The sequence below is a fragment of the Cupressus sempervirens genome, chromosome 7, assembly GCF_028749045.1.
Source record: "Cupressus sempervirens isolate cs-2001-9-10 chromosome 7, ASM2874904v1, whole genome shotgun sequence".
NCBI lineage: Eukaryota > Viridiplantae > Streptophyta > Pinopsida > Cupressales > Cupressaceae > Cupressus > Cupressus sempervirens.
Window position 1 is genome coordinate 650,419,314 of NC_143124.1, and position 13,762 is coordinate 650,433,075.

The window sequence follows — 13,762 nt, forward strand, 5'->3', positions numbered from 1 at the left end:
GCTAAGTCCCTAGATGGTGGAATCTTTCTATTTGTACTTCTTGTGGCTCCATCCTCCTACTCTCTTACGTGCTGGCTCTCGACCTCCATTCCTTCAATCTTTGGCTGGTGATCCACTTCTCCAATTGTCCCATCATCAAGGTGGGCTAGGGTGGAGGTATGTCCTCGACCCTCATCTGAAACTTGGTCAACAATTTGTCATCCTCAACATCCATTCTAATGGTGTTTTCCCCCGAACTCCTAAGGGATTAATTGCAGGAGGGAATGTTGGTATAGGAGTAGGGGACAATGTACTAATTAGTAGGCAGTGTCTCTATTGAAGTGACTACTAGGGCAATTGGCTAGGCTCTCTCAAATAGACCATTGAATTCTTTCCTTAGGAACCCATTATGATGTTTTATTAGTTTTAGAATAAGATCCTTCAATCAGAATATTGTCTTCCATAGTAGTATCCGTAGGTATTGCACTTCCGTCCTCTTCCTTGACGCATTGCATTATCATTCGTTTCAAATGTTTGATGATTTTCTTGTGGATTTTGCCAACTTCAACCCAAAAAATGGAAATTGAACTTCCTCACACTCCAACTGATTGAACTGAAACTAAGAAAGGTTGTTGCATTGACAAAGAAGAGGGCAAAATCACTGTCGGTGAAGAGTGGACATCATTGATGCAACTCTCAGTAATACAAAACAAAACCCACAAATGTTCCATTCAATACATCAAAAAAATCTACAAGGTTTTGCTCGGGCAATTTATACTAATGTGAGGTATAAGATCAATGCATGAATTAAAAAATGGATACACACATGATGTTAGCCAAACAATGCATTGCGAATATAGTCCAAAGCTTGATATTCTTCCAAAATTTTTGGACCCACATTTGTGCTTTATGCCTCAAAACAACATCGAGTTTTGTATTGGTAAGCCAAGAGTACATTGTTGTTTGATTTTGTACATTGTCTTAGAGTCACAAAATGTAATGTTCCTGTTATAAAATAAATTTTAATTAAGCTATTGTAATTGGGCCGGTTGATTTAATATATCTCGAGCCCATTTTTATTTTATTTCTATAGTTTGTGTTGCCATCGCCTATCTTTGTACACCCTCGAAAAGTTTTCCCCGATGGGTATTTAAGCACAGCTTGTAGGAAGTCATTAGGTGTGCAATTTTGATTATTTTCTCTGTACTGCGAATTCCTGTTGGAGTTCTCTGTTGTTTGCCATTTCGGAAGTGGAAGGCCTTCCCTATTTGGTTATCCGGTTTCGATGGGATTTAACCCTCACCCTATTTCGTCACCTGTAACACTTTGCTCAGATCTAGCAAATCAGAGCATCATCTTTCGGCATATATTAATTGGAGGATTTTTTTGTGTTCAAGTCTATATTTTCATTTCTGGTTTTCACCTAAATCTATTCTGTTTATGTATGAACAAGATTGCATTCATAGTTGTGGTTTATCACTCTTGGCTCAGACACCTTCTGAAACTTTTGTGTATTGCTTCCTCATCTTGTATGACCTTCATTTTGTCTTCCATACACCATCCATACACACTTCCGTACGACCCTCTTACCATACTACATTGGCGCATTGTCTACGTATGGACACCATACCATATGGCCTTTACCTCCACTCTACCGTACGGACCCTTGAGACTACTTCCTTTCACCCATCTCTAGCTATCCTACCCTACTATATGACCTACTGCATTCTCCCATGACCATACATCATCCAACCCACCTCCACCGTATGACTAGTTCAATCACGTACAACATTCTCCTTGCCACCTTACGGACATTCTTGCCATCCTATACGAACTTCTTCTCAACATCATACGATGTATATTGACACATCGTATGACTTCTCTTATACCATCCGTACGGCTCTATTCACATCTTCTCACCATACAAGACTTCAAGCCTGTACTCTTTTTCGTATAGCCCCTTGTACAAACCCCCTGTATGAACATTTAGGGTTGGTAATGGGGTATCAGGCATACACAACAAATGAAACATTACACAAAATATGTTGTCTGATATTATACACTGTTTATTTCAACACTAAATTTATTACTGTTATGTGGAAATTGAAAAATCTGTTCATGTATGTATTCATGCAAGTGGCCTTATATAATTGTTGAAAGTAAATCTTATGTCTAAAAGATTTGATTTTGAAGTAGTCTTTGTAGCAAACCTAAGTTGCCGGTTTGGATTTTGGTTTGGATGCAGGTTCGACATTTGGGCTCGAAATTTGATCAATTTTTTTTGGGCTGGGTTTGGGTTCATCCGTACAAGATTAAAAAAATTTAAAAATAAAAATAATAATAAATAAATAAATAAATAAATAATTAAATAAATAAATAAATATATAAATATATATATATATATATGCTGCAGCATACCAATTCATACACCACTATGCTAATCTAAAGGAGTTTAACAAATTCAACCACCACATATATTAATGATTTGTTCAAATGGCATGACAAAATGTCAAAATATACCCCCATATGAATGTTTCAGTTCAAAACTTTAAAACAACAATGTCAACATTACTAATCAGTAATCAGTCCTAGACTCATATGTGATCAAATATCAATGTATCATAAAAAATTATCAAAGAATTCATCATCATTAGGCAGTTGCTGATTAGAAGCACAATTAGTGCCACTAACAGTCTCAACCATAGTCTCAGCAGTAGCCTCAGGATCAGCTCCATCAGTACTATGTATCTCAGGATCACATCTTCAATTGCAAGTGCATCAAAGTGGTCTTCGAACTTTGCGGCCTTTGGTTCAACATCCCATTGTTTTGCCTCCCCCTTTTATACGTATTCTCTTTATGAGTTGTGAGCCTCAAGTTTGAATGCGCAAACACCAAGTTATCTACTTTCATGGAGTTTAGTCGGTTGTGTTTTATCGAGTGGATGAAGGAGTATGTGCTCCAATTCCTCTCAGATGACGATGAACTAGCAACCTATCAAGATTTGGAAATTTACCAACAAGAAAATAGAAATTAGAGTTTTGAATATTTACCAACAAAAAACTAATAATTAGAATCTTAAGATTAAAAAAAAAACTTGTAATAAAATTTTGACGGCAATGGGCTGCAAGTGTTGTTATTTTTGCCCATGGAAGTACCACCATTTATGAGCATCAACATTGTTCTTGTCTTCAAGAGTGTCAAGACCACAATCATCGGTGCTCACATAACTCATAAATTCAGACCTCATTGCAGACCGAAGGTGCTCAAGAAATAGTCTTCGAAGGGCTGCCTTGTACCCTTGAGAAACTTTAGGATCTCTGTAGGGGGGAACTCTAGTGGTACTCCCCTTGAGGACCGATTGGCCATAGAAGATGGGGCTCAATGCAAAGGCAAATAGATGCAAAGGGGTAGTCATTTTGTTCCATCTCTCTCTACCATGATTACCTACAGCTCCTTGAAGAACATTTCATCGGGATCTTTCTCTTTTTCATTCATGATATTTCTAATGTCTTCAATATGGATTCAATGCCATCATATACCTCACCAAGCAAGGCCTATCCATGTCAGTGTACGGATCTTGTTCAATATAGGCCCGATGATCTTTAGAAGGTACTCAACACGATCCCATCAAGATTCATTTAGTATTAGACCCCTTATGGCAGCTGCCTTGGCACTATTAGATTGCCTCCATACGCTCGAATTAGCACTAGTTACCATTCTAGTCAATGCGTCTTTAACCTTGATAAGGCGCCTCAAAACAATAGTGTTGGAGGCAAAGTGCTTCTCAACAACCTATTTTAAAATCAAAATAGTAATAGATTAAAAATTTGAAAACATAGTTTACTAAAGTGGCTAGATTTCTAAAACATGTTTAGATTTTAAACAATTCAACTTACTTTCAAGAGCTCCAATTTCGAGAATTGTTTGAATATGGCTTGCACCATATGGTGGTTCGTGACAAACATTTGAATCTCTTGTGCTTCTTCATACATTTTTTTAATCCACTCAACCTTAGTGCCAATTTTTTGCAGCATTAGGTTGAGTGAGTGCATAGCACAAGGTGTCCAAAAAATGTGTTCCTACCACTCCTCAACCAATAAGTTGGCAGCCCTACAATTCTTCGTGTTGTCGGTTATTACTTGAACAACATTATGAGGACCAACTTGCTCAATAGCTTGGATAAGAATGTTTGCAATGAAAGGACCATCCTTTACCTCTCCTTCACAGTCCACAACTTTAGAAACATCGCACCTCTTGTAGACACTGCAAGAAGATTCACGAAAGGACGGTTCCTTGCATCTTTCCATCCATCTGATACTATTGTTACACCTATTTCAAACCATGAATCCTTGATGGGAAACATGGCATTCTCTACACGTGCCACCTTATCATCCAATAAAGTGGTGCGTACCTTCTCATATCCAGGGCCCTTGAACCCGTTTGAAGCTTCATTAATTGCCCTCACCATGTATTAAATGACAATTCATTTGCATAACGCATTTGGCTATGGCTTGATCAACAATGTCTCTAGCCTCATTTTGGAACGATGATTCCAAGGGTCCCACTACACTCTTACTTACAATCTATTATTGAGGAGGATGCAAGAATGGATGGCCCTCTTTAGGTGGTTCACTAGGAGTGGTAGTTGAAGACATAGATGATGCTTTTCCTTTCTTTAAAGGCCTACCACTTTCCAACAAATGTGAAGAATTTGTCCTCCCAGCAGCTTCCTTTGCTTGCTTCTGTTCTTGAATATATTTGTTTATGAGGTGATTTGGAAGGAAAGTTTTAGGTAGCACTCCATTTACTCTTGGCTTCCTAGTACAAAATTTGATGCCTTTTTGAGGAATAAAGCACAAATGTGCTTTTACTCTACTATAAGAGCTACTAAATTCCTCTCTATTGTGGCTACAAATCCACACATAACCTCCTCCACCCGGTATCTGTCGAATCATTTGCACTTCTCCAAAGTGGGGAACATTTGTCGATTTTGAAGTTGGGGTTATTGGCAATAGATGCACTTGCAGCCATGATAGAATCTACAAAAAAATACACAACAAATAAAACATAAAATTAAAAAATTAAAAAAGCTCATTTATGTAGACATTGTCAAGCTGTAATGGATTCTTAGTATCTATCAGTAAGTTCAGAATGAAAAACTATGAACAGTTCAAATCCAAGAATCTCAAAAAAAACGAAATTATAATCTCAAATTTAAGAGAAATTAGAATCTCAGATTGCTATTCGTATCTAATTTTGATATCAAACTATGATGCATAAACAAGTTGCATTAGCATGCAATATGAATATTACTATATTTGATATTTCCCTATGTAACAACCACTTTTTGCGGGTCTTAACTAATAACTAGCATTTCAAAGAAATACAATTAATACTTCATATTCATAGGAAGATAGTTATAACAGATACGTTCATGTGAATGAGATAAATGGTTACAATCAGTTTAACAGAAATTTCATAACTAACAATTGAAGACACCATCAATGAATTTAATAAGGAATTTAAAATCTACATACTGTAGAGTTCAAAACCGAAATCTGTCTATGGATGCTTCTGCAAAACCTAGGTTAATCCATAATACCGCTTAAGGAACAAATAGCTATACCACTTTATCGTAATGACAAATACCACTATATCATCTAGGGCATCAAATACCACTAGCATTTAGGGCATCGAATACCACTGTATCATTTAGGGCATCAAATATAATTGTATCATTCTTTTTATTTTTATTGTTAACTATAGCAATAACATACAGTTAGAAGGTACACTCATATTCATTATGCAAATAAATGAAAGACATAAATAACAATCCATCAGATAAAGCTATCTCTTGCATATAGTTGTATTTCATGTTCAGTTGAAAGATCAATTAATCTAACTAGTTACCAATTACATTGATGAAAAGTTGCTTTCATTAAAGGAATAACTGAATCAATGATATAAATCAATCCATCATATCTTCTACTCGTATAAACATCATAAAAGTAAAATACTTGTTTTTGACAAATGTTTCAATGCATAAGTTATGTTTGTCTGGTGTTTGTCTTGACATTTTGTGGAGAGGGGAAACATTGTCAGGGGTTTAACCTCCCAACCACAGACCCTTAAAATAGCCTCACATAATTTCATTTCAGAAAGGCCCTCCCTGCCCGGAATAGACATGGAGCACCTTGACTAGCCATAGAGCATCCTGGTACTTAATTCCACCATTCGACTTGACAACTGAGTATACTTGGACAATCATGAGCTAAGTTGGATTTTAATGATTTCTTTTAAGATGCTCATGAAATTGAGGATCTGATCATAGTTTGCTTTTGTTCTTCCTTGCAGGGTTCCTCTCCTCTCCACCCTTTCACACTGGCTTCACTAGCCTTGGGTGCATCCCAGGAGACTATTATTAATAATGAGGTTCTTAATCACATGGTTTCGCTTGAATACCTTTTTGATTCTTACCTCAGCCAGTAGACAACAAGTACCAATAATTCAGAATATCATAACATAGGATTCAGATTTGTACAAGATTACTTCATTCTTAATATAGCAAAGAACAAGTTATGGGGACTATGATCCGCCCCTATTTAGTTATCATGCAGAGATTAAAAGAAAAAGAACAAAGCTTATACTTTTCGGGTTCAATTACTATGGTGACCTGTTGTTGCAAACCATGGTTTTTGCAGATTGTATTCATGAATCATCATTCATTTGATAACAACAAAACTTGGTACTTATTGCAGACTAAAAACACAACTATCCTCTACCGATAGCAATAGATAATTATTTGTACTGGAAGAAGTAAAGTATCGAAAAATAAATAATTGTGATCGATCCATGACCTGTAAAACAATATTGATCAGCCTTAATTATTTGTATTGGAAGAACTAAAGTATCGAAAAAGAAATAATTGTGATCAATCCATGACCTGTAAAACAATATTGATCAGCCTTTGTGGAGATAAATCCTGGGATATGCTTTACTCGCGTTACGTGATGCTCAGTCCAAAGTGCCGATAAAAAGAAGAAAGAATAGGGAGAAGATAGAAAGGAAAATAATGAGCTCCTGTTTCAGAGATTGCCACTAGATAATAAAAATGATTGTGCTATATTCGGCTACTCGCAACTACGGGTGATTTATGATTTCACAATGCTTGGTTACAAGGAACATTGGTTACAAGAACGGTTTTGCAAATTTGAAAAGTTAGAAGGTGAATGCCAACTTGAAGGTGGTCACTACTCATCGATATGGAGTTATAAAGATTATATTTTCATGGTTTAAAATAAGAAGCATTTATATACATATTTAAATCTAATTATTGTGTCGTCATGCTATTGTGTTTTATCTATAATTGTACCTATATATATATATACATATATCTATATACGTTTGCGATTTTGAGAGTATGTATAATTTATTATATTCTCTCTATATATGCACACACACACACACACACACACACACACACACACATGCGTATAAGAATAATTCATAGATATTGATAGAGTATCTTGGTGACATCATATATATTTATATATGTGAAATTCATAATATTGATCACTTCCAAGGTCTCAAAATAAGAGAGGTAATAGTTTTCATGATATTCAATGTTTAATGTTATAATTTTTTTCCCTAAGTAGCTCATGGTATTGTCCAATGTATTCTCTTGCCTAGTCATTTATCCTAAGCCATGGTGATTCAAGATCCATACCTATTTGCCCAATGATGGTGGTGTCCTTGTGCCCAATTCTTTTTTGCCAATGCTTCCACCCCTTTAACGTGCTCTCTACAAAAAAATTCTCCACAATTAAATCATATTCCTCAATATAATAATAATTACTATAACAAGTTATTAATCATAAACTATCATAACGGCTAACTGCCTTTCCAATTTGCATGGATTCATGATAAATAACCAACTTTCCAAAATAGCATTAAAATATCATCATAACAGTTAACTACCATGCCAACTTCATATGAGATTATAACGATTAACCAGCTTACCATTTCACATGATGGTAACTAATTTTACCTATCAATAGACTTCACATGATACCTCAGCGGTTATATGAACATTTCAAATGGAGCCAAAAATTGGGATGTAACATACCTCCCCCCGCCCTTGTAATTCATCGTCCTCGATGAATTTTGAAATAAAGGAGGGGTGAAAATTTATTCAAGCTGAAAGAGAAACAAGAACAAATAGAGAAAGGGCATCAGACAGCCCTATCAAGATCAACCAAGTCATCAAGTTGATGGGACAAGCCCATCGAAAGTTGAGTCTTATCAACAATGTTCGAATTACACATATGGTCAGAAGCCCACTTTGCCAAACAATTAGCAACACTATTCCATTCCTTGGGAATATGAGTGAAAGTAATAGACTCCAAAGAAGTACACAAATTATGAATCTAGTTCGCAATCAAAGCTAACTTCCAACTAAGAACTTCAAAATGTTACTGATTCAAAAGACGTATCACCACTTGTGATTTAGATTCACAGGTAAGCCTTCTTCAACCAAGGTCTCAAGCATTCTTCACAGCATACAAAATAGCTATGGCCTCCATTAGGTTGTAGTGTGATGACCTTTATGAATAGAAAACACAAACTGGACATCCCGCTTACTATCTCAACCAACACCACCAATGTAGTAGGGCCTGGATTTCCCTTGGAAGACCCATCTGTGTTGATTTTAAGAATACCTTGCGAAGGGGCACTCCACTTCCCCACCCTATTTATCTTTCAAAAGGGATGTCTACACATCTTAGTAGTTTTCCATGTGAGGCGGGAATATTCAGACAATTATTGAAAATATCCTCACTTGGTTCCATTGTCATCGGTAAATATTGTGTAGCTGATAGGATGTATGTCATTGGTAATTGTCATGTAGCCGATGGATCCCTTTGGGAAGGTTCTTCGGGAAGTATATATACACCCTTCGGGATCATTGTAATCATCTTACCCAAGCATAATGCAATATCTTTGGCATATGCGAATATAGAAGTAGTTTTTCTTTTTTGATCTATTGTCTGTATGCCTTGATTTCTTTACCTAGTACGCTAAACATCCATGGCCTTAGAAGTGTCGCATTTTGCAGAAACAGTTTCTCCCAAAGAATGGAAAATTTTCCACCATAAGTGAGGAATCTCTAAAAACTCATCCTTAAAGATACAACGGTTCCTTTCCAACCAGATATGCCAAATAATAAAGGAGGGTCCAAGAGTCCAGGCAACTCGAAGAAATGAAGTCTTGACAGGAGCGAGCAAAGAATTCTGCCAGTGAGGAAACATGCCAACAGGATTGGTTCCACACATTCCACCAAGAGTGCCAAATATGTCTAGTGAAATAGCATTGGAAAAAGAGATGAGAGATATTTTCTTCACTAGTCCGGCATAGAACACACATTGAGGCTCCTGGAAGCCACACTTGCATAAATTATCCCACGTAAGACATCGTCTATGGACCACCAACCACATAAAAAAATTACATTTGGGCCAAGAAAACTTGTACCAGACTTGCTTCCACCAAGGCATTTGAATGTCCCCCAATATCTGCCGAAGAAGCTGAACATATCTTGTAGACATTGGAAATTTTTCAGACAAATCTTCGCTGTCCCAAGCAAGAACATCATTACCCAACAAAGTAGTACACTCACAATAGTGCAAAATCTGAAACAACTCCTTCCTATCCTCCTCAGACCCTCTTCGAGGCCATTTAGAAGGATGTTTCCAATGAAAGGAAAGAGCTAAACCTCTAACGCACCTTATCTTATAAAAATCAACTATGTCCCAACCAGCAACACTAAGATTTTGATAGAGGGCATGTAGTTGAGGATGAGTGGTAAGAATAGGAGGGTGCCCATCCCAAGAGTCGAGCCAAAATAAAGCTTGTGATCCCGAATGACAAATCCAAAAGATGCCATCTTTTACCAACTGAGCTCCAAACTTTAGCGTATTCCAAATTATGGATCCTCTCCCTTCTAGAGGAAAGCGGTGAACTTACAACCACATCAATATTTGGAAAATACTTATGGGTGAGAATATGAGCCCAAAGTTGATGTTGGTTAGTACACCAACGCCAATAAAGTTTTGTAGCGAGAACCTGTCCATTTAAAATAGCTGATCGTAAACCAAGGCCAGCCTCCTTCTGAGGTCTACACAGTATTTCCCATTGAACCAGACTCCATTTAGAAGTTGAAAGGTTCCCACTCCAAAGGAATTGACGGGACAGAGCATCAAATTCCTGAAGAAAATACATAGGTGTAGTTTGAACAAAACACCTGTAAATAGGAAGGGCTCGAATAACCGATTTCAATAGAGTTAAGCGAGCAACAATTGATAGCCATCGATGAGTCCAATGATTAACCTTTTTTCGTAGGTTATCAAGTAAAACTTTCTAGGAAGATCTAGGATGTCTACCAATAGTAAGAGGAATACCCAAATAAACAAAGGGAAGAGACCCAATTTGAAACCTCAAAATAGCAACAATACGCCTCTGAATAGCCTGGGGAGTATTGAAGGAAAAAATGGAGGATTTGTTCTCATTAACTTTTTGTCCCAAAGCTGCAAGATACACATCCAAAGCATGCCTAAAAGAAATAGCTTCCTGAAGACGGGCCTGTCTCATAAATGAAGTATCATCCACAAATTGAAGAGACAAAATAGTAGGCAAGCCAGCACCCCATTTCCACCCATGAATCAAACCCTAGTGAGCACGAAGCTTAAGAAAGCAACCCAAACCCTCAGCTAGAATGATAAAGAGACAAGGTGAAATAGGATCCCCTTGGTGAAGTCCTCTAGAGGCACCAAAGGGCTCATAAGGAACACCATTCACCAGAACAGAAAAAGGAGCTGAAAAAACACAACTCATAATCTAGTTCACCCACTGTTGGCAGAAACCAAAGGCCAAGAGGATCTTTTGGAGAAAACTCCATTTGACTCTGTCATAAGCCTTAGCCATGTCCAACTTAATGAACATAGCTTGCTCTTTTGATGTATGCATAGAATGAATAACTTTAGAAGCAATAACAAATTCATCAAGAATTTGCTTACTAGCCACAAAACCGCCCTGTTCCTCTGAAATCACAACTGGAAGGCATATCTTGAGTTTGTCAGCAATCAATTTGGTGATAATTTTGTACACATTGTCAAGATTGTCAGCACCTTCTTTCTTAGGGATAAGAGTCAGTAAAGTACGGTTCAATGCACGAAGCATTTGCTTATTCTGAAGGGATTTCTTAACCACCTCCAAGAGATCTATATTAATAATTTCCCAAAATTCCTGAAAGAATTCCATAGGGAAGCCATCTGAGCCTAGAGCTTTACCTTTATTCATCCCAAACACAACCTCTTCAAGTTTAGATATCAAAATTGGAAAGAAGAGAATCATTCATAGCATTAGTGATAAGAGAAGGAATGCATGAAAGAATTAAGTTCTCCTCAATTGCAGGCTGAGAATCCTTAGTAAAAAGGTTAGAATAAAATTGAAGGGCTTCCTTGGTCATAATAGACTGAGAAGAAATCTTAAGTCCTTCAGTAGTAACAAGAGAAGAAATATACCCTTTATTACGACGAGCTTGAACAAAATGATGAAAAAAAGCAGTATTTCTATCCCCTTCCTGCAGCCAATCAATGCGAGCCTTCTGTTTCTAGTAAATCTCTTCCCGAAGTTCCCATTCTTCCACATCCCACATGCATTTAAAATTGGGATGTAACGACCTACCTCTGTTTTGATCTTTGGAGTTGCAGTAGAAATTGCTGCCTCTCTCTCTACTATAAACTATAAACAAAAACACAACTTCCTTTCTCGTTGTTCTCAGGAGTCTGAACTAGAAGTAATGATAATCACTCAACCCTAGCCACAAAACTCAGAATGTTAGTGACCTAGGGTGAATCGCTGGCTTAGAACGATTTTAGGAAGGTGGATGACTCAGTTCAAACAGCCGTGAATGAGGACGAGTTTGTGAAATATTAAAAATGAAGTCAAATGTTAAGGAGGCCGCGTTTTAGGGTTCGGTCAGTTAAACGTTAAGTAGATTAATAAACTTAGAAAGTGTCTTAATAAGTAATTAAACATTTGTGGTCGCATGCCAAATTAACTACAAAGTCAAAGTCATTCTGCCCGAGTTCTTCCATCGTCCTCCAAATTTGCTAGACATTTGCTTAGATTCGACCAGGGTGCGAAAACGAGAATCCACAGCAAATTTGTTAGCTAAACCACGAATGTGACACAAATCGGGATCAGATTCGACTTACTTGTGAATTAAATCTCGAATTTTCCTGTAGAGGGATGAATATGGTAACTTAGTAGCAAACAGATCTTTAGTTTCCTGTGTGTACTTATAATTTGCTCTATTGTAAGCTTAGGTTAGGTTATAAGCATCTATGCTGAATTTGTACAGTCACAGCAAACATATTTTGTGATTTTGTACATAATCTATTTCAACGCTAAATTTACTATTTTTATGTGGAGATTAAAAAATCTGTTGATATTTGTATTCATGCAAGTGATCTTATACAACTTTTGAAAGTAAATCTTATGTCTAAAAGACCATTATTTGGGAGATGATCTAAAGTAAGCAAATGCTAAATCACTACGATGGGAAAAATAAATTGTATTTATCACGTTAACCTATATCTTGAAAAACTTGAGAGTTCTGATTCAGATTTCGTTTTCTTTATGTAGACCTAGGGACAAATCCCAAGGTGCATGAGAATTGCAGTTTTATCCTAATTTTATCTGCTAAATCGTGGTTAATCCTAATCTTATCTGCAAAATGAAAATGTTTATCAGTCTTAATTTGGCATGAATTTAATTTAATTTTTTTAATGAAGTTTCAGAAATTCTAATAGCCCAATTTTATTCACAGAAAATTCTTTGAATAATTAAAGAGATTTATCTTTTGGTTTGCCAAGGGAATCCAAAGAAAGATTTTTGCTATCATGGTATATACAATGCTGTTAAGATTTGCAGACATTGATATTTAATTAAAATTCTAAGTAACTTATTGCATTCTTATAGATTTGGGAGTTTATGGAGGTTCATCAACACTGGCATCCAACTGCAGAGTTTGTAGTGCCAGGTGAAGATGCAGATCAAGTATATGCCATTTCGTGGGCACCTAACATTGGCAGGTAATGGGATCCAAAATTATGTAATCTTTTGTGTAATTCTGTATTTTTTTGTTCAAGTATGAAATCATGTATGCTTTTTTTATGCAAGGACACATTTATTGTAATTTTTATCTCAATAATCATAAAGAAGAGTATTTACATCATAGTGATAGAATCAACAATTATAGACAAGAGTCACCCACCGACACTAGATGGAGAGCTGATCCCACAAGATACATCCCATTGTAAGCAGTCAAAAAAAGTAACAATCATGGGTTTCTCATTCCATTATTAGTTGTTCATGATCATGCCTAATAATGCTGCCCCAATATGAGAAAGGTAGAGTGGTATTTACTTTGTTATATCATACTTGTGCTCTGACTATCTTGACACTTTATTGGTTGCTTGCATTGCTTTTTCAGTGTAGGGATCAAGACTTGTCAATATATCCATGGTTGAAGAATTGAGTCTTGGTAAAAACTTGGCTGGCCAAAATTTTGATCTGGAACTTGGGAAATACTAAGTATATGTATTAAAATATACAAAAATCATAAATTCCATTCAATAACATGCAAACTATTGAATTTAGAAAACACATTGGTAGTTCTTTTAATAGATTTAGACAAAAAGTGGAGTACAATGCGCATCATAGTAT

General features: G+C 36.4%; 1 protein-coding gene across 1 annotated transcript in view; it reads left to right on the plus strand.

The window, feature by feature from the left end:
• Positions 1–13,762, plus strand: part of SEH1H (Transducin/WD40 repeat-like superfamily protein) — a 233,276-nt gene that overhangs the window by 166,623 nt on the left and 52,891 nt on the right. The window contains exon 6 of the mRNA XM_089792422.1: positions 13,016–13,128. Coding sequence (XP_089648548.1) covers positions 13,016–13,128 — 113 coding nt within the window. The remainder of the gene's footprint in view (positions 1–13,015; positions 13,129–13,762) is intronic.